This window comes from Megalobrama amblycephala, linkage group LG24 (assembly GCF_018812025.1).
Source record: "Megalobrama amblycephala isolate DHTTF-2021 linkage group LG24, ASM1881202v1, whole genome shotgun sequence".
Taxonomy (NCBI): domain Eukaryota; kingdom Metazoa; phylum Chordata; class Actinopteri; order Cypriniformes; family Xenocyprididae; genus Megalobrama; species Megalobrama amblycephala.
Window position 1 is genome coordinate 24741968 of NC_063067.1, and position 25770 is coordinate 24767737.

The 25770-nt window shown below is 37.9% G+C and overlaps 1 protein-coding gene across 3 annotated transcripts; it reads right to left on the minus strand.

Moving 5' to 3' along the window:
- Nucleotides 1-1089: 1089 nt before the first annotated feature.
- On the minus strand, nt 1090-19336 carry LOC125260503 (NACHT, LRR and PYD domains-containing protein 3-like). 3 transcript variants are annotated; one of them, XM_048178912.1, is made up of 10 exons: nt 19207-19336; nt 17670-17766; nt 13512-13625; nt 13141-13236; nt 8344-10065; nt 7995-8075; nt 7213-7386; nt 5196-5369; nt 3468-3641; nt 1090-1522 (listed from the first exon to the last, which is right to left on the minus strand). In XM_048178912.1, the coding sequence occupies exons 2-10, from the start codon at nt 17717-17719 to the stop codon at nt 1516-1518; spliced, it is 2592 nt and encodes an 863-aa protein (XP_048034869.1). In that variant the 5' UTR covers nt 17720-17766; nt 19207-19336; the 3' UTR covers nt 1090-1515. The 3 variants fall into 3 exon arrangements, 2 of the variants coding, with proteins under 2 accessions (XP_048034869.1, XP_048034870.1); XR_007183052.1 differs by lacking the exons at nt 1090-1522; nt 3468-3641 and adding an exon at nt 6488-6633 and having other exon boundaries at nt 5242-5369; nt 19207-19334; XM_048178913.1 differs by lacking the exons at nt 1090-1522; nt 3468-3641; nt 5196-5369 and adding an exon at nt 6136-6633 and having other exon boundaries at nt 19207-19334.
- Between the last annotated feature and the right edge of the window lie 6434 nt (nt 19337-25770).

Genomic DNA, 25770 nt, shown 5'->3' on the forward strand with positions numbered 1-25770 from the left:
TCTTGGTCTGTATATAACAAATAAAACTAAAGTAGTATCATTTAAAATTGTTGACAGAATATATCATGTGAAAGACACATTATAGCGTTTTCATTACAAAAGCTCTTGTTGTAATTGTGAAAGAGAGTCTATTGTGCATTTATTTTTTGAATGTCCCTGATCATCTTTCTTTCTGCTTTTGTGTCATTTGACACGTATGAAAATGTATATAGTCATGATCAAATTATTTCAAGACTTGAAGGTGTCTGTTTTCTCCTCATGTTTATAACTTATTTGTCTGTCTCTGGTCTGTGCTTTAATCTGTTGGCTCATGAAGTTTCTTTCACAGATTTACATTCACTCTTCTATATCTATGGCTCCAGTCCAGACTCATCTCTACACTAGTGACTGATCTCCACCTGTCAAACTAACATGGAGCGTTTACTGAATCCAGTATTTTATTATTGATGGACTTTGATGATGGACCCTCCCTCTATCTCTACTCGACAGACACTGATCATTTGGGATCAGGTGACTCCCATGATCACTCGTCATTCCTGATTGGTTACCAGGTGGAAGAGGATACAGCATCTTTGTTAGTAAATCATTTATATTTTTAAAAAGAAATACTAAATACATTTATACAAAACCAATACAATTATCACAAACAATATGATGTATACATAAGTTTCCATTATGTGAGCCTGAATTTTTTTCTTCATAATCATGAAAAATTAATCTTTTATTAGTCTTTGTCGTCCTCTGCTGGTACAACACAAACAAACACATTCAGGCTCTTTATTTTCTCTAACAAAACTCCAACATTTTTTAGTTTATACTGTGCATTTATACAAAAAAAACAAAAAAAAAAAACGTCCATGGCCATAGGTGTATAAAATCCAGTACCATGCAGACTGCTTCTACAAACATTTGTGAAAGAATGGGTCGCTCTCAGGAGCTCAGTGAATTCAAGCTTAAGTCCATTTGTGAAATTTCCTCACTACTAAATGTACCAAGGTCAACTGTTAGTGGTCTCATATGTGGAAGCATTTGGGAACAACAGCAACTCAGCCACGAAGTGGTAGGCCACATAAAATCACAGAGTGGGGTCAGCAAAGTCACCAACTTTCTGCAGAGTCAATAGCTACAGACCTCCAAACTTCGTGTGGCCTTCAGATTAGCTCAAGAACAGTGCGTAGAGAGCTTCATGGAATGGGTTTCCATGTTCGAGCAGCTGCATTTAAGCCTTACATCATCACCAAGTGCAATGCGAAGTGTCGGATGCAGTGGTGTAAAGCACGCCGTCACTGGACTCTAGAGCAGTGGAGACGTGTTCTCTGGAGTGACCAATCAAGCTTCTCTGTCTGGCAATCCGATGAACGTCTGGGTTTGGTGGTTGCCAGGAGAACGGTACTTGCCTGACTGCATTGTGCCAAGTGTAACGTTTGGTGGAGGGTGATTATGGTGTGGGGTTGTTTTTCAGGGATTGGGCTTGGCTCCTTAGGATGCAGCTGCAAAGTTTGGGTGAACTCCTTATTAAACCCTATGGATTAAGAATGGGATGTCATTAAAGTTCATGTGCATGTACAGGCAGATGTCCCAAAACTTTTGGCAATATAGTATATATTTTTTCCTTCTCAAGCATGATAATATAACTTCTATCTGATGCTCAAAGTCACTTTACAAAATCAAAAGGGCAAGAAAGGTCACTTTCACACAACAGAGAGCTGATACAGAACCAGCAGAAATTATCATTACACTCCACTACAAATTTAAAGGGGTCCTATAATGCCCCCTTTTTACAAGATGTAAAATAAATCTATGATGTCCCCAGAGTGTGTATGTGAATTTCTATCTCAAAATACCCCACAGATATTTTTATAGCATGTAAAATTGTCACTTTTTGAGGGTGAGAAAAAACACGTCGATTTTGTGCGTGTCCCTTTAAATGTAAATGAGCTGTTGCTTCTGGCTCCCTTTCAAGAAGAAGGCAGAGCTTCAAGAGCTCAAGTTATGCTAAGCAGAACGAACCTGATCTGAATTTTTATGACGGATGAAAGTTTTGGAGGCAGTGAGTAAACGTGATTGACACAACGTGAGGTCGTATTTATTTTTTTACGTGCAACATTTCGGATGCCAATTTCAGACAGAGCCAGAGAATATATGCTGCATGAAGATAGAACAGGTATAGTCTAGTTTAATTACAGTTATAACTTATGTTGTCATGCTTTTATGACATGCTATTGTATTTGTGTTACATAATGTATTGCAATAAATAAGGTTGCAAGAGCTTCAGCAGGCTCCCAAATGTGCTCCACTACAACTCTTTCTCTTCTCTAAAGCACCTCTTCTCAACATGGTCTCACCCCTTTTGTTGCATGTTCCCAGGGGCAGGGTTTATGTAAATTTTAGGGTTAGTAATGTCACTAACTCAGGAAGAAGCTCAATGTAGTCCCTACCAGCCATTTGTTGTAGTCCTTAAAGGATCATGAAACCCCAGAACACATTTTTTGAGCTGTTGACATATATGTATAGGCTGCACATCATTGAAAACACTAAAGGTACTCATTAATTTTATTTAAAAGTTAAAATGAGTTATTTTTGCATTTTTCAGAGTGATTTCCATCTTCCAGTTTGAAAAGCAAAGTCGGAGTAACATCACAAAATCTGACGTCAGCGTGTACTTCCGGCAGGATTTGCAGTGCTGGTTGGCTCCAAGTATGGGTTGGTCGAACATGCTGACATCAACAGTTTCTGTATTTATTCATGAGAAAAAGAAGGAAGTATCACTTCTCTCGCCTCGGTCTCTTGTCATTCTGAGACATATTGTTGGTGTTCGTTTCCTCAGTGCTACAACACAAAAATGTGTTTTCCTGCGACGCGACCAGAGCAGAGGTTTGGGTGCATGTGGATTGTTTTCAGACAAAAGACTGTAGTGCTCGTAAACATAATCAAAGTATCCTATTATTAGCCCTATTAAATATTCTTTCGCATTTCTCCCTTGTGCTTGGGAGCTTGTTGTCATTTTCTCCGTGCTCATATATTAATATACACTATACTGTATAATGAGTGTGTTGTATGTCTGTGCTTTATTGGTTGTTCTCTCCCCTCTTGCGCCCTCTACACTCCCACTTTACACGCCCATTTTAACAGAAATTTTTGAGCTTTGAGATGTGAACAACCAGGGTAAACCAGGGGGGTTTCATGACCCTTTAAAAAGTGATTTCTTTAAAAGAAAATATCCCCTTTGCTTTGAACTCTGATTGTCTTAACTTTGCAGATGTTGTTTATACTCTAACAGCAACATTACACAGTTTAAAGTTCAGAGACCTACAGAAACTGAAGCTGAATTTAAGACTCATTATCTGATGATCTCAGACAAAATATTCACACACACGGTGTTACTAAACCTGGTACAATTTCCTTTTATTTCTAGTGAGTAAAACAGACATTTAAATTTTAAATAAAAATATGATGAAAATTCTTACATTAGTATCTCCAGTTTATAATGTGGATCATCCTCTAGATCAGAGAGCAGCTTCACTCCTGAGTCTTCTAGATTATTCCCAGAGAGATCCAGTTTTCTCAGGTATGAGGGGTTTGATCTCAGAGCTGAAGCCAGAGCAGCACAACCTTCATCTGTGACACCACAATCCATCAACCTGTAGAGAACGATGACACACTCTTCACTCTCTCAGATTATTAATTATTTAAAAAATCACAGGTCACCATGTTTGATGTAAATGAGATTTGCCATGTTATTTGTATGTGTGTTTGTGTGAGAGGGAAAGCTTATATAAACACTTATATAATAAATTATTTATATCACTGTAACACGGTTCGTAGATGTGGGAAGAAGGAGGCGGGAACCGGCGAACGTTCAACAAAAGTTTAATTCAAAATAAACAAAGAACAAAACGAAAGTAATGCCGGCAGACCCACGCGGACGTGTGCCGGCCACACAAACATAATAAAACACAAAATAAAGTCCAGGCCTGGTCCTCTCTCGTCCTTCACTGTAGTCGCTCCTCCTTTTATGCTCCCGTAGTGCGGTGGCACTGGACGCTCGGTGGACGGCTCGATCCTCGACCGCCTCCTGGCGGCCGGCGATGGCTCCTCCGGACTGAGGGCAGCCGGCAGCGAGTCCCCCGTTCCCTGCTCCTCCACTTTATGGCGGACGGCAGCAGGCTCCGGCCCACGGCGAACGGCGGTGACTCCTCCGCTCCCTCTTGGACGGCAGCCACCCCACCTCGTCCCAGGGGACGGCCTTGAGCTCTCCGTCCCACCTGTCACTAGGCTCCAGCACCACCGCCTCGGGCAGCCTCTCGCGGTCTTCACACTCCCGCGCTGCCTGAACTCCGCAGCACCGCGATCCCCCTCAGCAGCGAGGGCTCTCCGACAGCATGTCCCTCCTTCCTCCCGGGTTTCGGCACCAATGTAACACGGTTCGTAGATGTGGGAAGAAGGAGGCGGGAACCGGCGAACGTTCAACAAAAGTTTAATTCAAAATAAACAAAGAACAAAACGAAAGTAATGCCGGCAGACCCACGCGGACGTCTGCCGGCCACACAAACATAATAAAACACAAAATAAAGTCCAGGCCTGGTCCTCTCTCGTCCTTCACTGTAGTCGCTCCTCCTTTTATTCTCCCGGAGCTCCTCCGTGAGGGACTCAAGGCCGGTGCGCCTCCCAGGTGAAGCTCATTAACACTCGCGCCACCGGCCTCGCACCGTTCCCTCACGGCTCTCGCCCGCCCTGGTCGCCACAATCACATTAAATAATATGTAAAGATGATCACAGAAAAAAAGATGGATGTGATGGTCATTAACGAATTCTTGTTCTTCATGTATCAAAGTCCTGACTGCTGATATTTTGTGTGTTTAAAGCAAGTGTTTAAGTTTAGTGTGTTTCAGTTAAGAGTGTTGATCTGAGAAATGTTGATCGTATTACTTTACTGAGAAGGCCATGTGTTCAATCATTTATAGATCAATCACACAATCACATCAACTATTATTTTAAGTCATTTTAAAGTCCAGTGTTTATTTTTATTATTACAAAAAAAAATCCAATTACTTGATTAATTGTCAAAATAATAATTAGTGACAGCCCTAACTGTAATAATGGTTTGATTACCTAATTCCATTTTGTTACTTTATGAATAAATGAAATTATAAATTTCACAGTGACTGTTTCATGTGAGTCACGTACGATCTTACCACAATATCTCCAGTTTACAGTGAGGATTCTCCAGTACAACAGAGAGCAGCTTCACTCCTGAGTCTCTTAGATTATTATATGACAGATCTAGTGCTCTCAGGTGTGAGGGATTTGATCTCAGAGCTGAAGCCAGAGCAGCACCACCTTCATCTGTTACACTACAATCACTCAACCTGTAGAGAACAATGACACACCAATAACAAAAACTCAAATCACCATGTTAGATGGATCATGGTCTGTTTCATAGAGCACATAACACTATCATAACACACCTGCAGTCAAATTCAAGCAGGAATAATATATATTTTTAATTCTATGTTCATAACTTGTGAAATATCTTGTCACTTGTAAATATGTCAGTGAGTTTAACTGTTATTCTAAGAGATTATATCTATGTGAGAAAGATTATATAAAAACTGAGAACAAATTAAAACTATATATCACATAAAAATCTAGAAAAATTGTAACAGGAGAGGTTAATGTAATTAACATTAAAGAGCCATGAAACCCCCCTCTTTCATGTATGATGCCCAAATGTTATTTTTCAAAAAATGACAGTGGCTGTAGAATTTCTGTCATAAATAAGTTTCCAAATATTAAAGGCAAAATATGTAACATTTTTTGATTAAAATATCCAAAAACCACTTGAACAACATTAGTCCTATATATTTTGTTGAATTCTGTACACATCCAAATGTTTCCAAGAATGTTTAAATCCAGAAAAATAAGCAATTTTAACCAGGACACAGACTGTGTCCATGCGTTGCCTATCATTGACATCATACCCATGTTAACTGGTTTTTATTTTGTAGAAACCATGGAAACACTAAATATGATTTAACATATTATGTGTTTTATTAGACAGGTGAGCGACTGTTTGGATGGATACATTCAACAGAAAACTAATGTTATATAGCTCAACACAGTAAGTCTTATTATTCACCTCAAGTCTACCTCACATTCATCTTAAATGTGTGTGGACAACATTGAGAAGAAGGGAGGGAGTGGGTGGGGTAGGGCAGGGCAGAGGAAAAAGAGGGGTACAAGCAATCTGTCAGCTGCCCATGGCGGCTCTCACTAAATATCAGGGGGAAATTGTAGGATTTTTATAGCTGACAAATTTAAATTTATGTGAAATACATTGAATACTATCTATTTTTCTCTTTAAAAGTCTGTACATAAATGTTAATATACAGTACATGCACTATAAATGCATATATTTGAAAATAAATTTATCATACAAATGTCATAAAAATGGTTAGATCACAAGTAAGATTGCAAATCTATGTACCTTCAGAACACTGACAATAAAGATGAATAGTGACATTGATGATAGAAATTCTCGTAGCTCTCCTCAGAAAAATGCTTGCTACACACAAACTAGTTTGATTGTGTCAGTAGTTGATGGCCAACCAACCGCCCACAGCCAGTCTCGCCCTGACAGCATCGCAGGGAAAAGAACATGCAGTCACGTGAATAATTATGAGACAGGTGTGTCGTTGATATACTATAGTGTTTCGCCATGTCAAAATCTGTGACATTGATATGATAAAGATTTCATCATCTACATTATCCAGTTTTCTCTTACAATTAAAATCAATAGACTGTGTAAATCCTGACTGTGCTGAGATTGAGTTTGTTTAAATTAAAGGGTGTTAAATGTTGATGTAAAAGTGTTTTTTTTTTCAGTGTGACTATCAGTACTGCAGTATCAACTTAATAAGGAGCAGGTCATGTGTTCAATCATTCACAGATCAATCACATGAGCTCACAGCAGCAGGAGAAAAAGAGCAAATGCTTCAAAAAGAAACATTAATTCTCTTAAATCATATGCACAGTTGTAATACAAATTTGATGAATGGTAATTTGATCATGTTGTTTCAATAGTTTTGCTTGTAATTAATATAATAATAGCTTTTGCCTGCATTTATTACATTTTGATGTTACATTATGAATGATTGAAATTGCAAAATTCACAGTGACTCAGCTTCATGTGAGAGTCACGTATGATCTTACCACAGTTTCTCCAATTTACAGTGGGGATTCTCCAGTCCAACAGAGAGCAGCTTCACTCCGGAGTCTTTTAGATTATTCCAAGACAGATTCAGTTCTCTCAGGTGTGAGGGGTTTGAACTCAAAGCTGAAGCCAGAGCAGCACAACCTTCATCTGTAACACCACAATCCCTCAACCTGTAGAGAACAATGACATACTCTTCACTCTCTCTCTGTAGCCCATACTTGGTTTAAACAATACTAATAAAGCATGTCTGTATGATATAAAGTAGCTAATATTCATCTAATCATGTTCAAACTATCAGTGTTATAGATGGAGACAGACTTAAAAAAGATTAATTTGATTATTATTAATTTGATATTCAACAATGTTTTTATCTGCCTGCATCAACACCCTTGTATGCAAACTGAACTGAGCTGGATGATGACATCACTGTTTACTCCAGTGCTGATATAGATAAATTAACTAAATTAATAACTATTGATTCTTACAACGGAATGAATCAATACTGAATTTACTCAAGCTGGAGAAAAATAGTACATATTTTAAGAGCTGCTGTGCAGGCAAAATTATATACCAGTTATCACTGTAAAGCTGCGTTGACCTAATCTGCATTGTAAAAAGTGCTATATAAATAAAGGTGACTTGACTTGATTATTATAAATGTGAATTAAATCAGGTCAGAGTTTAAAAGCTGAAGTGTGACTAATATTTTTTTATTAAACCATTAAGTAAGCAATGTTATAATGTTTTAACAGTGATGATTATTCTCAGTGTTACTTACTCAGCTGATCTGGTTGCTGTAACCACAGACAGCAGCTTCTGAAGAACTTCATCAGCAGTATTTTGTTCTTTCAGTATGACACTATTTGAAAATAAAAAAATAAGTTAATTGTGTAAATAATACATTACATACCTTATTAAATACCCTCAAATATTTTAATTAAATGATTAGTTCACTTTAAAATGAAAATGAAAAATTTAGCCTTACTAGGACACAGCCTCCATTTGAGAAGCACCCGCAAATTATGTACAATATCCCAGAAATCAGTCTGTGCCCCATGATTTAAACACCTCTGAGATCTTTGTCCATAATGTTTTAGACTGTAATGATTGTACTCAGTGTTACTTACTGATCATTTTCATCTCCAATTAATCTGTCAAGGTTAAACTGATGCATTGCCTCCTCTGAGGTCAACAACACAAAAACTAAAGCTGACCACTGAGATGAGGAGAGTTTCACATTACGTAATCCTCTAGAATTTATATGAGGTTCAGCTTCGTTCACTAGTGAAAGATCACCCAGTTCATTCAGACAGTGAAACAGATTGATGTATTTATCTGGAGAGGGATTCTCACTGATCTTTTCTTTAATATAGTCAACTGTTTTCTTATTGTTGTGAGAGCTGTTTCCTGTCTGTGTCTTTAGTTCTTGTAAGAGACTCTGATTGGACTCCACTGACAGACCCAGAAGGAAACGAAGGAAAAGGTCCAGATGCCCATTTTTACTGTCTAAAGCCTCATCCACAGCTCTCTGATGGAGATCAGACATTGAAACTCCATTAGTCGGTTTGGTAATCTGGTCAAACACATTGATGTTCTTGTTTATAAAGGAGAGATGCACATATAGAGCTGCTAGATGTTCCTGAATGCTCAGATGAACAAAGCAGAAGACTTTCCCCTGATACAAGCCCAACTCCTCTCTGAAGATCTGAGTGCACAATCCTGAGTACACTGATGCTTCTGTCACATCAATGCCACACTCTCTCAGGTCTTCCTCATAGAAGATCAGGTTTCCTTTCACAAGCTGCTGAAAAGCCACTTTCCCCAGTTTGAGGATCACATCTTCATCTGTCACATTCTTCTCATAGTCCTTCTCATGTTTGATGTTGGTCTGAATGATCAGGAAGTGTGTGTACATTTGAGTGAGAGTCTTGGGAATCTCTCCTCTCTCTGCTTCACTCAACATCTTCTCTAGAACAGTGGCAGAGATCCAGCAGAACACTGGGATGTGACACATAATAAAGAGGCTCCTTGATGACTTCAGGTGTGAGATGATCCTGTAGGCCAGACGCTGATCACTGATTCTCTTCCTGAAGTATTCCTCCTTCTGTGGGTCACTGAAGCCTCGTACCTCTGTCACTCGATGGACACACTCAGAGGGGACGAGATCAGCTGCTGCTGGTCTGGAGGTGATCCAGATGAGAGCAGAGGGAAGCAGATTCCCCACAATGACGTTTGTTAGTAGCACGTCCACTGAGGCTGATTCAGTCACATCACACAACCTCACATCGCTTTGAAAATCCAGAGACAGACGACACTCATCCAGACCATCAAAGATGAATGAAACTTTATATTTATCACTGGATATTTCCATTTCTTTTGTTTCAGGGAAAAAGACATGAAGAAGATCTGAAAGACTGAGTGTTTTGTCCTTCATCAAGTTGAGCTCTCTGAAAGGAAGTGGAAATATGAGCTGGACATCCTGATTCTCTTTCCCTTCAGCCCAGTCCAGGATGAACTTCTGCACAGAGACTGTTTTTCCAATGCCAGCGACTCCCTTTGTCAGCACAGTTCTGATGGGTTTGTCTTGTCCAGGTAAAGGTCTAAAGATGTCACTGCATTTGATCGGTGTGTCCTCTGTTTCTGCTCTCCTGGACTGTGTCTCAATCTGTCTCACCTCATGCTCATTACTGATCTCTCCACTTTCACTCTCTGTGATGTAGAGCTCTGTGTAGATCTCATTCAGGAGTGTTGGGTTTCCCTGCTTTGATATTCCCTCATACAAACATTCAAACTTCTTCCTCAGATTTGATCTCAATGTGTTGAGGACTTCAGCAGGATTAGAGTCATGGCTGTAAAATAAAAACACCAGATTAATACACAAGTTAATGTAAAGTAAACAGCCATAAATCAAATAATCAATGTACAGGTGCTGGTCTTATAATTAGAATATTGTGAAAAAGTTCATTTTTTTTATTGTAAATTATTTTTAAAAATGAAACATTCATATATTCTAGATTCCCTACATGTAAAGTAAAACATTTCAAAAGGTTTTTTTTTTATTTTATTTTTTTATTTTGGTGATTAGAGCGTACAGCTCATGAAAGTCCAAAATCCAGTATCTCAAAATATTAGAATATTTCCTAAGATCAATCAAAAATGGATTTTCAAAACAGAAAAGTTCAAGTTCTTTAAAGTATGTTAATTTGTGCACTCAATACTTGGTCGGCAGCACATAATACAGCAAATGACTTGCTCCTAGCACAAATTACAGCATCAGTGAAGTGTGGCATGGAAGTGATCAGCCTGTGGCACTGCTGAGGCACTATTGAGCCTTCAGATCATCTGTATATTGTTGGATCGACTGTTTCTCATCTTTCTCTTGAAAATATCCCATAGATTCAGGGGTCAGGCATGTTGGCTGGCCAATAAAACACAGTAATATCATGGTCAGCAAACCACTTGGAAGTGGTTTTTGCACTGTGGGCAGGTGCTAAAGTCCTGCTGGAAAAGGAAATCATGCTGGAAAATATCTCCATAAAGCTTGTCAGCAGATGGAAGCATAAAGTGCTCCAAAATCTCCTGGAAGATGGCTGCATTGACTTTGCACTTGATAAAACACAATGGACCAACACCAGCAGATGTCATGCCCCCCCAAATCATTACTGACTTCAGAGAATTCCCACTAGACTTCAAGCAGCTTGGCTTCTGAGCCTCTCCTGTCTTCCTTCAGACTCTGGGACCATGATTTCAACATGAAATGCAAAATTTACTTTTATCTGAAAAGAGGACTTTCGACCACTGTTCACTGTCTAGTTCTTTTTCTCCTTAGCCCAGGTAAGATGCTGTTTCAGAAGTGGCTTGGTAGTCCTTTTCTTTAAGATGTCTGAGTGTGGTGACTCTTGATGCACTGACTCCGGCGTCATTTGACTCATTGTGAAGCTCTCCCAAGTGTTTGAATCGGCTTTACTTGACAGTATTCTCAAGCTTGTGGTCATCCCTGTTGCTTGTGCACCTTTGCCTACCCAATTTCTTCCTTCTAGTCAACTTTGCATTTAATATGCTTTGATACATCACTCTGTAAACAGCCACCACATTCAGTAATGACCATCTGTGACTTACTCTCTTTGTGGAGGCTGTCAATGATTGTCTCCTGGACCATTGCCATGTCAGCAGTCTTCCCCATTAGTGTGGTTTCAAAGAACAAGAGATACCCGGAATTTATACTGTAGGGATGGTCATTTAATGAAACTCAAATGTAAATATTCTAATATTTTGAGATACTGGATTTTGGACTTTCATTAGCTGTATGCTCTAATCAACAATTAAAAAAAAAAAAAAAACTTTTGAAAAGTTTTACTTTACATGTAGAGAATCTAGAATAAATGAAAGTTTCATTTTTTAAAATAATTTACAATAAAAAAATGAACTTTTTCACGATATTCTAATTATATGACCAGCACCTGTATTATTTGTTTGCTGTATTATGGCAGGGATTACCAAACTTTTAAGCCCACGACCCCCAAAATAACGATGCCAGTGACACGCGACCCCCACTAGAGGTGGTTAAAGTTGTGTGCAATGGCGCACACGCATTAATGCCTTTTTCAAACATACTCTGTTTGCAGTTTGTATGCAGTGCATATTTTTTCTGTGCCCATATTAACGGATTAGAGCGTTCACACAGCACACAGATGCAGTCCAGCAGTGCATTCCAGGAGCGGTGTATCTGTAGCGATCATTTACGCACAGTCTATTTTTTGCTGCACTGCGCCATGCTGAATTAAAACGATAGCTATTCGTGTTAAAATAAATACATATTGACACAAAAAACCATAGATGCATACAATTTAAAGTCTCTGTTACCCAGTCAACACATGGCTCTTTTGCCTCGGGTAAAGCAAGGAAAATGGCCAGTACATATGCAGCACACGCTATTTTGCTTTCACATATGCCGCGTTTACAGTGTGCAACTGATCCGTTGCTATTTATCACAAACACAAAATTGACTTATTTTTATTTCAAATCCAAAAGTTTTTACTGAACATGGCCTGTCAGCATTGCGATTCTCTTTGTTTACACTATATTTCATAGATGTCACGTTTAAATGCACTACATGTAAACGTTTTATTCAATTCATTACTTTATATTTATATAAAGTAATACTTTTGATTTATATATTGATTTATATATTTTATATACTTGCTCATGCAAGTGGCAAAACATTTAAACTTAAGCTTTATCTTAAAATCACAAACATTTTAAATTAAAACTTAAAATAGACAGAAACGGGCGACTCTCGTCTTTTCTTTCCTTTTAAATCTTTTTACAAGAAATCCCTCAGGTCATTAAGAACTTTGTTTTTCCACCTTCACAAAGAGACAAGTGTTATCCATTATGTCTCCTGATGGTGGTGCTTCTCCGCTCTCCTCCGCTGGCGTTGTCTTTGGTCGATATTAACCAACGTTTCATTTTGACAAAAATAATTTTCAAAGCTTAAAGGCTAAAGAATTTCCTACGTGCACATGTCTGAATATTTAACATGGTGCTGTAAATTGACCTGCTGCAACTGATGATGTTGCTAATATGTCATTAATCTGTCGTGAATGAGTCACGGTCGAGGGGAAGGAAAATCGAAAGGTTGATGGCTTTTTTTATTTGCATGCTTTTTGTTTTAAATTAACTAGTATTTTTAGTACTTTGTTAGGCCTACTATTATTCATAGAATATGCTATTTCTAATCATTATTTACATATTTTTTTTATTTCTGTAAATCATCTCGCAACCCCTCCCTTGATGTCTCGTGACCCCCCCGGGAGGGTCCCAACCCTTACTTTGGGAACCACTGTATTATGGGACACAGTGATATGTGATGTGTATGGCAGCACCTAAAATTAAACAGCAATAACAAAAGTCCAACATTTTACCTGAAGCCAGGACACATTCCTTCATTTAAGTCTTGTGGTTGAATCACAGGCGTGAACACAGTTTTGATTTTAGCTGGTCTGGATAGAAGATTTGAGCTTAAATCAGAATGAAGAGGGTAAAGAATCAGACACAGTGAATTGTGTCATTAACCGAGTAACAGACCAATAGCTTTTACAGTGTATGAATGTATAAACTATACAATACATAGAGCTTTGCACAAGGACACAATGGTAATGATTAATAGACTGAAACTTACAGGATTGGAACTTAGTATTTTCTGGTTCAAATCCAGATCATTACACTGCTGTATTTCAATATAATTTCATAAAAATCAAATTCTATTAGCACATCTTTTATAGAAATAAAGTACCTGAGATCAGGCCGTTTGTCTCCACTCTTAAACTTTAGTGGCGGATCCATAGATCTGTTACTCTTCATAGACACACAGCTGGACTCTGGGTTTGAGCTCTTCTGCTTGAGTGAACTGAAACAGAGAACACATTCAGTTTAATCCTTTAGATTATCATAGGAACCATATTAATATAAACACAATCATCTTTAATCAAAAAGCACTTTGAGTAAACTTTATCTTTTTATTTAATATTTCACGTCAGTATTAAAGGCACAGTATGTAAGTTTAACAGCTAGAGGTTGCTTCTTTTAAACGAAGGTGTATCCTGACGATGCAGTGAATGAGTGTGGAATCATTAGAGTTGTCGTCTTCACCTCCACAGCCGATGGAAAGCAATCTGACGGGAAATCATGCTCATGGCTGAGCTACTATTATTAAAGTTTTTTTTTTTTTTTAAAAGTTCATTAACATTAATGTGCTATGAAGCATGATGGGCCGAGAGCCGCAGGACATTTTATGCTGCTGTTTTTATTATGTTTTTATGCTGCAGTCGGCCGCTGCTGCTACTGTTGTTTTGTTGTCTGTTTATTTTATGATAAAACATAATTTTATGATTAAAGTCATGTCTAACGTCCGCCTCTTATTTCTCTGAACTTGAATTTTGTTACAGTTATATGTTTGATCACTTTAGTTCACGTTATTTAATTCTAATGAAACTGCTGCAAGTGCTAAATCACTATTCAGGAGTGTATTTCCCATACAACGACGTAACTCCCTGAGATCAACATGACTGTTTCCTGAAACCGTAGTGTCGCAAATTTGTAGTTCAGCCATGTTGGTTAATGATGTCACGTTAATGATGTAATTTTGTTATGTTCCAAAATGGATTAAATTCATTTTCCTCAAAACATTTTACAAACAATACTCCATAATGACAATGTGAAAGAAGTTTGTTTTAAATCTTTGCAAATTTATTAAAAAATAATAATGAAAAAAAAAAAATCACATGTAAATAAATATTCACAGCCTTTGCTAAATACTTTGTTGAAGTACCTTTGGCACCCCAATTACAGTCTCAAGTCTTTTTGAGTATGATGCTACAAGCTTGGCACACCTATTTTTGGGCAGTTTCTCCCATTCTTCTTTGCAGGACCACTCAAGGTCCATCAGGTTGGATGGGAGTGTCGGTGCACTGCCATTTTCAGATCTCACCAGAGATATTCAATCAGGTTTAAGTCTGGGCTCTGGCTGGGCCACTCAAGGACATTCACAGTGTTGTCCCGTAGCCACTCCTGTGTTATCTTGGCTGTGTGCTTAGGTTCGTTTTCCTGTTGGAAGATGAACCATTGCCACAATCTAAGGTCCAGAGTGGAGGGTGGATGTCTCTGTACATTGCTGCATTCATCTTTCCCTCAATCCAAAATAGTCTCTCAGGCCACTGCGCTCATTGGGACCTTCAATGCTGCCGAAATTTTTCTGTACCCTTTCCCAGATCTGTTCCTCGATACAATCCTGTCTTGGAGGTCAGACAATTCCTTGGACTTCATAGCTTGGTATGTGGTCTGACATGCACTGTTAACTGTGTGACCTTAGACAGGTGTGTGTCTTTCCAAATCATGTTCAATCAACTGAATTTACCACAGGTGGACTCCAATCAAGTTGTAGAAACATTAATTTTGAGTGTCATGGCAAAGGCTGTGAATACTTATGTACATGTGATTTTCATTTTTATTTGTAATAAATTTGCACAGATTTCAAATAAACTTCTTTCTCGTTGTCATTATGGGGTATTGTATGTAGAATTTTGAGGAAAATAATGAATTTAATTCATTTTGGAATAAGGCTGTAACATAAAAAATGTGGGAAAAGTGAAGCATTGTGAATACTCTCTGGATGTACTCTGTTTCTCAGTTTTTTGCTTTATTTCCAGATTCAATCATAGGCTCGATCTTGCGTAATAGAGCAAGAATGCACAAAAACGTTGCTTTAAATCTCTTGACAAACTAAAAGAAACTTGTATATATATATATATATATATATATATATATATATTAGTGGTGGGTCGTTAATGGCGTTAACGTGCTGCGTTAACGTGAGACTCTTATCGGGCGATAAAAAAATATCGCCGTTAATCTATTCTGAAAGTGGGGTTGGGAGCTGGGTCTATACTACGCAAGTTATGATGACTTTCACCTTGATATTTTAGCGCGGATGTATTCCTAGCCGAACTAACCCTTCGCAAAGACCCGCCCCCCTTAGTTACTGTTGCTTTGTCCAAAAAGCCGTGGCGCTGTCACGCCACACACAGTGATAAATGCATCACGGAGCAAAGAGGACACTGACTGACAACACTTCGACAGATAAGACAGAGCAGGCTACTTATGATATTAAACAAAGTCACAGCTTTAAAACTGTGTAGTTTTTTATGTGCCGTGACCATGGTCGTGACAGATTGCTGTAATGCCTCAGCTCAAGAGGCTCGTTAACCGATCATCTCTTACGAGTCCATTTATAGCATCAAATAAACATGAATGAACATGAGAATCAATGTTGTTTCAAACGCGGAAAGATGTCAATATACAAAATTTTTCAAGTTTAACTCTAATTCCTATCTGCTTTGTCGGACAAAATGGCGGATTACTTTTAGTCAAAAGTATGTACTCTTTCTGTGAACAAAAAGTACTTACTTTTGAGTGTGTAGCAAGAGAGTAGACAAGCTTTGTGATATACTGTCATGTCATACAATTGCGTCTTTGCTCTCTGTCACATCCTGTCACCGTAAACTGGCCTGTCAATCATCTTACATCCTCCAGATTTCATTTAGCTAATTTCCTACCGTATCGGAGAGAAATGCAGCACGTTGATCTGCAGTCGCGGGTCTTTCATGTGGAGAACTCTCCTCATATTAATGCATAATGATGCATTTAAAAGTTAATGGCCAATCAGATCTTTATAAAAGTCGACATTGGTATTTGCAGATGAAAAATAACACATATAACATTAAATAAATATTTTCTATCAGTTTGAACTGATTTTAGTCACTAAAACAACCTCTCAGCGTCGATCGTGCATATTCGCCATGTTTTGTAGTTTTTAACACTTTTTGCTCGTGTTTGTAGTTCTGAACTGAATCATCGTACAACGCGCAATGGGTTGTGGGCAATATTAGCCTTTATAGTGTGCACGGATCCACACTTCGAAAATCTACCGGACCATCCGGGGACTTTTGGCATACTATTTTCAACATACTATGCTTTGGGACACACTTATTTTGATCTCACATACTATTTAGGATGGATAGTACGGACATTGGGACGCAGGGACAATTTGGGTAGGCCTATCTCACATATTCTGAATGTCTTCGGCAGAATTCAAATGAGCCAATTTAATCTAGATTAATCTAGATTAATTCCAAAATTAATCTAGATTAATCTAGATTAAAAAAATTAATCTATGCCCACCTCTAATATATATATATATTAATATATATATTGAATGTCATCTTGCTTATTTTGCTTAAGATAAGGATTTATTAAGTCCATGTGTCATGCAAACAAGTGCATCTTTCCTTTATAAACAATAACATCAATGTGTTTGACCAGATTATCAAATCATCTAATGCAGACAAAGTTTCACTATCTGATCTCCATCAGAGAGCTGTGGATGAGGCTTTAGACATTAAAAATGGGCATCTGGACCTTTTTCTTCATTTCCTTCTGGGTCTTTCAGTGCTAACAAGAACTAATAACACAGACTCCATAAGATTACAATTCCAGATTATTACATAAATTAGTGAAGTAAATTGCCAAATAATTGCAAAATAGATTTTTTGTTTGCTGTATTATGGGACACAGAACGTCATTAGGTTTCTGAAATGTTTCACTTATTAATCATGTGTTTGAGTGATGTGTGATGTGCATTGCAGAACCTAAAACTAAACAACAACAACAAAAAGTCCTACATTTTACCTGAAACCACACTGATTTTGATGTAATTGTGTCATTAACTGAGTAACAGACCAACAGCTTTGACAGTGTGTGAATGTATTAACAATACAATACATAGAGCTGTGCACAAGGACACAATGGTAATGATTAATAGGCTGGAACTTGCAGGATTTGAACTCATTGCACTGCGATCATAAAACTGTGATCTCTTTTAGTTTGATGAAAGTACCTGCATCCTGGATAAAAATCCCCATCACTGGATCCTTGTGAATCAGTCATGATGAAGCTTCAGGTGAATCTGATGAGTTTGATCTCCTCCACTGACTCTAAATAAACAAACATTCAGACACAAAATTAAATGATTATTTGAATTACACAACCTTCATAATTTAGCTGAACATATCTGGAGTGTGAGAGAACAAGGATGATGTGACTGCGTTAACTCAAGCTCAGTCATCACACATATGCTGTTAAACGTCTGAAGAATCACAGACATCACCAAACACAAAAGAAACCTTGAAGTGAAAGAAACCCGTTATTAAAGATTTTATATCAAAGAAACAATGACTTAAAATGTCCTCCAGAGATTCATATTAATATGACGAAGTCACCACATCAAGGTTTGTTTTTTTCTACAGGGGTTTAACAACAGGAACAAATCCTACATAAAGACTCTTATTTAAACCTGAATTAGTAGGTGTGGTGGAATAATGTCAGTTACAGATGTGGGAAGTTAAATCTAACATTATTCCACCACGCCTACTAATTCAGGTTTTTGCATTGAGCCTAACAATTATAAATAAGAGTCTTTCATTTATTTAAACATGATGTTGTTAAAAAAAATCAAACCATTGAATTCTCAATTTCTAATTTACTCTTTATTTCAAAAATTCTTGAGAAAGTAATTTCTGTCCATTTATGAAAATTTTTAGAGTCAAATGGAGTCTTTAAATCTTTTCAGTCTTATCTGAACAACAACAGAACATTTTCTGTCTATATAAATGCAGATGTTTATCCTTTAAATCACGTTTGACCTGTGTGGTTCCCCAAGGATCTATTCTTGTCCCTATTTTGTTTTCTTTATATATGCTCTCTTTGTTTTACATTTTTAGAAAACACAGAGTATGCCTATTAAGCATAATGGCAATGCTGGTCTATGTGCTTTAAACGGTTGTTTGTCAGACATTAAAGCATGAATGTCCAATATTTTTTTAAAATCTCAATGAAAGTAAGACTGAGGCAAGTGTGTTTGGACCATTAGCTGTCTCTGGCAGCTTAAATCAAGTGTTGGGCAGCTTAGCAGCTTATAAAGCCATCTGTTAAAAACCTGAGTGTTGTCTTTGACTCTGCCCAGTCATTTGATAAGCAGGTTAATGCAGTAGTCAAATTGTGCTTTTTCCAGCTAAGACTACTGGCTAAAGTTAAAAGCTTTTAACTGCTGAGTTTGAGAGACTAATACATGCATTTATATCTTCTCATCTAGACTATTGCAATTTAAATTTATATAGGTATTAGTCAATCCTATATAAACCGCTTGCAAATAGTCCAACATGCAGCTGCTAGACGTAAATATGAGTAGATGTCTTGAAATCACAACACTAAACGTAACGTTGAAAAATGATACTCTCAGAGAATGATGTTAAGTCTATGTTAAAAATATACAATGCAATAATCTATAACCCAAGGGATATTTATTTTCACTCATTCACTTCAAGCATATAATCCATGAGTCCCAGTGCACTGAAATATTTCATGAAAGTACTTACTATTTTGACATTTGTTCTTCGTTAATATATCATGTGTTCTCCTTCATGAAAAGTGCCTGAACACTGAACACACTTTCAGTTGAACTGAGCTTTGCGTTCAGAAAGGGGAAGTGTCGTCTAACAGGTTTTTTTCTGGATTCGGCACATGACTGACTCCGACTGGAGAGAGAAAATAAGCTCTATCAGTTTCCTGAAAATCATATAAAACCTGCTGAAAAACTCTTATTCATGTTCTCAATTTAAAACACACATATACTTCGTAAAATACAGGGTAAGGCTGAATGAGACGTCCCCTGGAGTAAGATGCTTTTAATTTTCCTCTTGACTATATAGAATGTGATCTCACAATAACAAACGTTACAATATTTCTCGTTGTTACGACCCCCGAAGTAATCTAGGGGTACAGGGGTCAAACATTTAAAACTGACATAAAAAAGAAATACATAAAAACAATGTGCGGGACAAAGAACCCCCCCAAAAAGCAGCCTGAAAATAGTGCAACAAGGTAATTTTTTTAATAAGTGTGAATACAAAGTAAATAGAATGGTTTATTGGTGAAACATAAATGTACAAAAATAGCGGAAATGTATATATATGTATATATATATATATATATATATATATATATATATATATATATATATATATATATATATACACACACACACACAACACACATACAGTATTTACAGAAACAATTGAGGGGGACAAAAGGGGGAGAAGAAGTGACATGGGCGTCACCAAAGAAAAGAAATTAACAAAACCAAACAATTCTAACTTATAAATATGCCCTAAGACTAACTACAAGAAGAAAATGTTGAAAGAAACTGTGCGAGATTCCCTAACTAACTCTGCCTAGCCAAAACCAAAAGGGTGTGGCACTCGGCCCTAGCCTAATGTACTATACAGAGACAGTTCCTACATGCTGCAATGTATGTCACATGACGTTCTTACCTGTCCACTGCTTCCAGGCCTAGTAACATAATAATGCTTGACAAATGTCACATGAAAGGGAAAAGAAACGAATATATAAAACGAAAACAAACGTACACATAAAGCAAGCAACATAACAAGAGGGGATACAAGGATTAAACAGGATGGCAACAAAATAATGATCATGAAACAACAACAACATGGAGATGTGGTGAAAACCTGTCTCACGACATCAGCATGTTTTTCCAGTGATATATTTCATCACTGAAGATTTTTCAAAAACGGTGTTAAAATGTCATCTCATCTCGTTAGATAAGCATATCGTCTCGTATCGTCTCGCCTTTAGAAGACACTGAATCTCATCTTAGCATTTCATCATTGACCCTCAAGGCTGAGGGGATTCTCGCATTACAATTACAGAGTTTAGTTTTTAAAGTAATGTTTGTCTGTTCTTTTATTTGTCTTTGTCACATTAGCTCTGAATTATACAAGATGATGCATTTACTCCCTTTTTTTATAGAATTTTTTTTAGTTTGGACCTTGTGAGTATGTTTATAAATAATGTTAAAACAAATGCTTAACTCTTCATTTGCCCAGCTCAAGGTGCTTTGTTTTTGTCCATAACATCCCCTCAGAAGTTTCAACTTCCTCTTTCAGGGGGATGAAGGCCCATCAACCAAGGCCTCTTCTTCTCTCTGCAGACATGTCCTTGTGTTTCTTGCTCTAACTTGTCTCACTTGGGGCAGTCGTGGCCTAATGGATAGAGAGTCGGACTTGTAACCCAAAGGTCATGGGTTTGAGTCTCAGGTCCAGCAGGGATTGTCGGTGAGGGGAGTGAATATCCAGCGCTCTCTCCACCTTCAAGAGGTGACCCTCTTGAACAAGGCACCATACCCCTAACATGGCTGCCCACTGCTCCGGGTGTGTGTTCACTGCAGTGTGTGTGCACTTGGATGGGTTAAATGCAGAGCACAAATTCCAAGTATGGGTCACCATACTTGGCCACATGTCACTTCACTTCACTTCACACTTTCACTTGCACAGTCCAGGTACTTTCATTTACATTAAGGCAGACATCCCAGAAGTCATCTGCTGTCATCTGGAAATTGAACGCTCAGAGATCCGCATTAATCAAATTTATTCTTTATGAATTCTGCAATCATCTCTTTCAATTGTCTTGTAATTTCAGAAGTCTCATCTGGTTGATAACAGCAGTTTCCCCATGCTATTTTAATAAAGCAAGTTCTTCTTTGCAGAATGCAGAAAATGGCAGCCTTTCTGAGTAGCCTTATTTTTGTCAGACACAGACGAACAAGAGGGTGAGTCAACAACAGGCAGTTTATTAGAACAGAGGCGTGAAGACAGGAACAGCACTGGCAGGTATGTAGCAGTTATGGACACGTTGATGAAGTCACTTAGCTGAGGAGTTAACACAGTTCTCTTTTGCAGGTGTGGATTGGATGAAGAAGTGGAAACACTGGAATATCAAGTATAACGGCTAAGGAGTCCAGGTAAGTGAAAACAAGACCAGACAGAGAAGTGCAGGGAGTGTGAGTCTATATAGTGAGTCTATATCTGGTGTGATGAGGTGCAGGTGCAGATGATCAGTATCCTGGTGATTGTGAATGAGAGGGTGGAGTATGGAGATCCAGTGATGATGTGTTGTTGTTGAACTGACAATTTTCAGTCACATATTTAGTATTTTATCACTTGTTATAATGATCCCATACTCTCTCAAACCTTTTAGGACTAAATCATTGAGTCTCATTATTGTAAAATGTGTATAATTTGTCTGTTAAAAATGTCTGTTTAGCTTGGTCACCCAATCTTGCTCATTCAACACAATTCACAAGTTATTTTATTGAACACAATCCAAAAATCTCTGCAATGGATCAAATTTCAGGGATAATGAGATACAAATTTTAGATGTCTTCATATGACAGGTCATTGTATAATACAGTCATAGTACACACATCTAGCATGTCTATACATTTTATCACTATATTTCAGATATTTCTATAATCTGTTTTATCAGTTATTTGGATTTCCTCAGGAAACTGCACAAACCACTGCACATACTAAGGAGAAACTCCAGTGTTTTTGGTGGCCACTAGTTTGTGCAATCCTCCGGATCAATCCGATTAATTTAATTCCCCTAAAGAACAGTCAACTAAGATTTATGAAATTTTATTATTGTCTTTCAGTTCAATTTCTGAATTGTCAGATTTCACCAATCTGCACTCACATTTCTCTTATTAAAAAAACAACAACAACAAAAAAAACATTTTTTCTGTCAATTTTGGAAAATTAGAGGTTTCCCACTTACTTTCTCTGCTTGTTGCATCATTTCTCTTAAATCTTTTGAATGGCACCCTCTACTTACATATAAAGTGACACGTTTAGTGTTTAGTTTGGAGCTTAAAATCATTTTTCAATTAAATGTCCTTTTTCAGCCTTGCATTACTGCCCTTTGTAGGCCTATTATTAAGTAACTGGACTTCCAGCTCTTTTGTCTCATTTAGCCTTCTTTTCTAGTTTCTAGTTTTGGGTCCCTACCTAGATCACATATAATTATACAACACTGTGAAGAAATTACATTTTGAAGAACAGTTGAAAAACATGTGTATCACGTGACTACTAAACACAGTGCTGCCAAACTGCTGTCAGGGTTCATCCAGTCCATCAGCATCAGATCCTGCAACTCTGTCCACTCGTTTAAACTTACCAGAGTACAGATTCTCCACACCTGTCACCAATCACCTGGGATTTGCACATATATATCCATACTTACCCACTTGAAGTTGTCTGATGTTGCGCGCTCTACTATATGCAAGACATGCCTGTCTCTGAGGATATTGCAGGTTAGAGCCCACATGACTCAATGTATAGAAAACTAATGTAGGAACTAGAATTTAAAATAAACGTATAAATACGCTATTGTGGCTTCTGGGGTCGTTTTTGTGAGAAATTTTTACTTCTGCATCTAATAAATGCCAAAAACTGGAAGTGACAGGAGCATGGACCTCTCCAGGCCAGCAGACATGAGTATGTTTAGGGCAGAGATCATTTATTACTCTGAGCTAAATACTTGTATGTATAAATAAACAGTAAATTAAAGATTTAAATATTGAAACAATCTGAATATTTTTTTTCTCAATTACAAATTGCATATATTTAGGTCATGACTACCTATGTCACACTTTTTGATGTCATTGGTGTAAGATAATCAATACTGATATTTTCTCCCAATCTCCAGGCTACACAGCATACAGGCCAGTTGTCCGCTGGGCCTATGGCATTCTGGGCAGGCACATCATGAAGCCCTTACCTGCATTTGTTGTGTCAGCCATTATGAGACAGTTTCCAGAGGAAGGAGGACTTTATAAAGGGACTGAATGGCCCCATTTTGGTGATGATCAAAAAAAAAAAAAAATCACAATCACAAATGTCTTACTGTATAAAAACTTATAGAACTAAATCATAACAAAAGTTATCTCATAATTTAATGATAATAATAAGTTCCGGCTGCATGGTTACGGTGAGGCCTGCATGCAGCAGCCTCAGACTAATAACATCTGCGCGGGAATCACACTAAAGAGTTGTTAACGTGTGTTGAATCGTGAATGCTGTGCTAGATACACACCAACAGCCTCATCCTTGTTGATCCTCTGGAGGGATCTGGAAAGAGGAGCAGGTGTAGTTGAAGACAAGACAGTGCTGCGTTCTCCACCTGGAGTATCCCACTCTCAGAGACTCCATGAGGATTGATGCATGCTGGAAGAAGGAAGCAATAGTTTAGATCACATTCATTGTCTGACTTAATGATGTTTAGGAACTGACTGAAACTGCTAACCGTATGCTGGGTTTTCCTTAACAGGACGGACTACACAAACACTTTTGAGGAATCTTGGGTAGTGAACCGCACAACACACCTGACCATCACTGGATCGAGCAACTTCTCTGCTGACATTGTGGTTGAAATGTAGGGCTGCCAAGAGAAATCTGGAGAAAAAGTATAATTTGTACCCATTACAAGTTGTGCATATCTGAATAAACCCAGGAGTAAAAACAACATATTGAATATGTTCCTTGTATAGTGAGTTAAGGCGAAGTGACTAAGAAGTTCCATTATGCATCAACAGGACAGAATATCAAATAGAATAAAATCCTAGTCCCCATTAATAGGGTTTACCAAGATAATACAGCTCTGAATTGTATTGTCATAAAGGTTGTAATGTTTTTAGTTCAAGCTGTTTAAAGTGGTGATGATTCAACTATCATTTTTGAGAGTGGTGATGCTGTTGTTCAAACGTTAACAATCTTTGCACAGCATCAATTACTGCACATTTAATGAAAGTTGGGCTGCTGTGTTAGACTGCATTAGTTTCAGAAAGTACTCATTCTTTCACCATCACATTCTCACCTGCTATAGAGGTGGTTAATAACCGCTGGCCTCCACAGCTTCAGATCTTCACAATCCCTCCCCTTTGCAGCAGCATCCAAAGCTTTCCCTAGACCTGTTTCGGAACAGAAACACAAAATGTTAAAAAGGAAAATGTAATTATAGGCATCCTAAACAAAACTACCTTCATTAACATACATACTTTTGCCAATATGCCAGATGTCAAAAAAATGGCTTGTTCCTTTTGGACACAACTCCTCCCGCATTTACTTGGCAATCTAAAACGTGGGACACACACATTGATTATAAGAACATTTGATTTTAGTTGTAAATATAGTCAGCAGCAAGATTTATTTTGTGTACGTGTGCGCTTTTACCTGCTGATTTCTGTCTGTGATGAGGGCTGACACTGACATCCACACAAATGTTACTCAGTCAGAAACTTTCTGCTGCGCTTTAGACCCTCTAACTCACACCAGGAGCTACTTCAGACCTCTGAGCTCTGTAAAAACATTTGGTCATGTCACTGTGTCTGTCACTTGTTGATTCTGTTCTCAGTCAAAGATTATGTGCCATATTTTTCACAATGGCCAGGAGAATCTGACCTATAAATGTCAAAAACAGTTTAATACTGATGTTTACACACAAAAACTAATACATTCAACTATATTATATCATACAGTTTTGACTTGTTTTCAGTTGTAATGATATATGCTGAAGTGTGCTACCTGCAGTCTCCAGACAGGATCAGTCCGCCCCTCATCTCATTCAGATCTCTAATGACCTCTGCCTGCTTTTGGTCATACACAATCTAATATTAAAAGAATAAGAGTTGAATCCAGGGTGAGATTCCTGCAGTGGTTCCTCATCAGATGTGTCACTTCTCATTTCCTCTGGGATCCATGACACATCACCAGGTTCGTCCATGAAAACAGAGGATGATTCATCATTGCTGTGCACAGGACTGGGCAGTGGAGTTGATGTTCGTTTCTTAAACCTTTCTGAGTCCCACACTGACCATCTTGGGCTGTGCCTGGACAGCTAGAATAAAAATAGGTCCACCTTTATGTAATTGTGCAACTGTCATGATCATCAGTTGGAGTGCCCTATTTAGCCACCAGAGGGCACTCCAACACGGACTATTGTTCACCTCACTTGAACTTCAATTCCCATACCCACTTCCCGGACTCATTATCCCGTTCATTGCACCCAGCTGTTTTGTGTTTCAT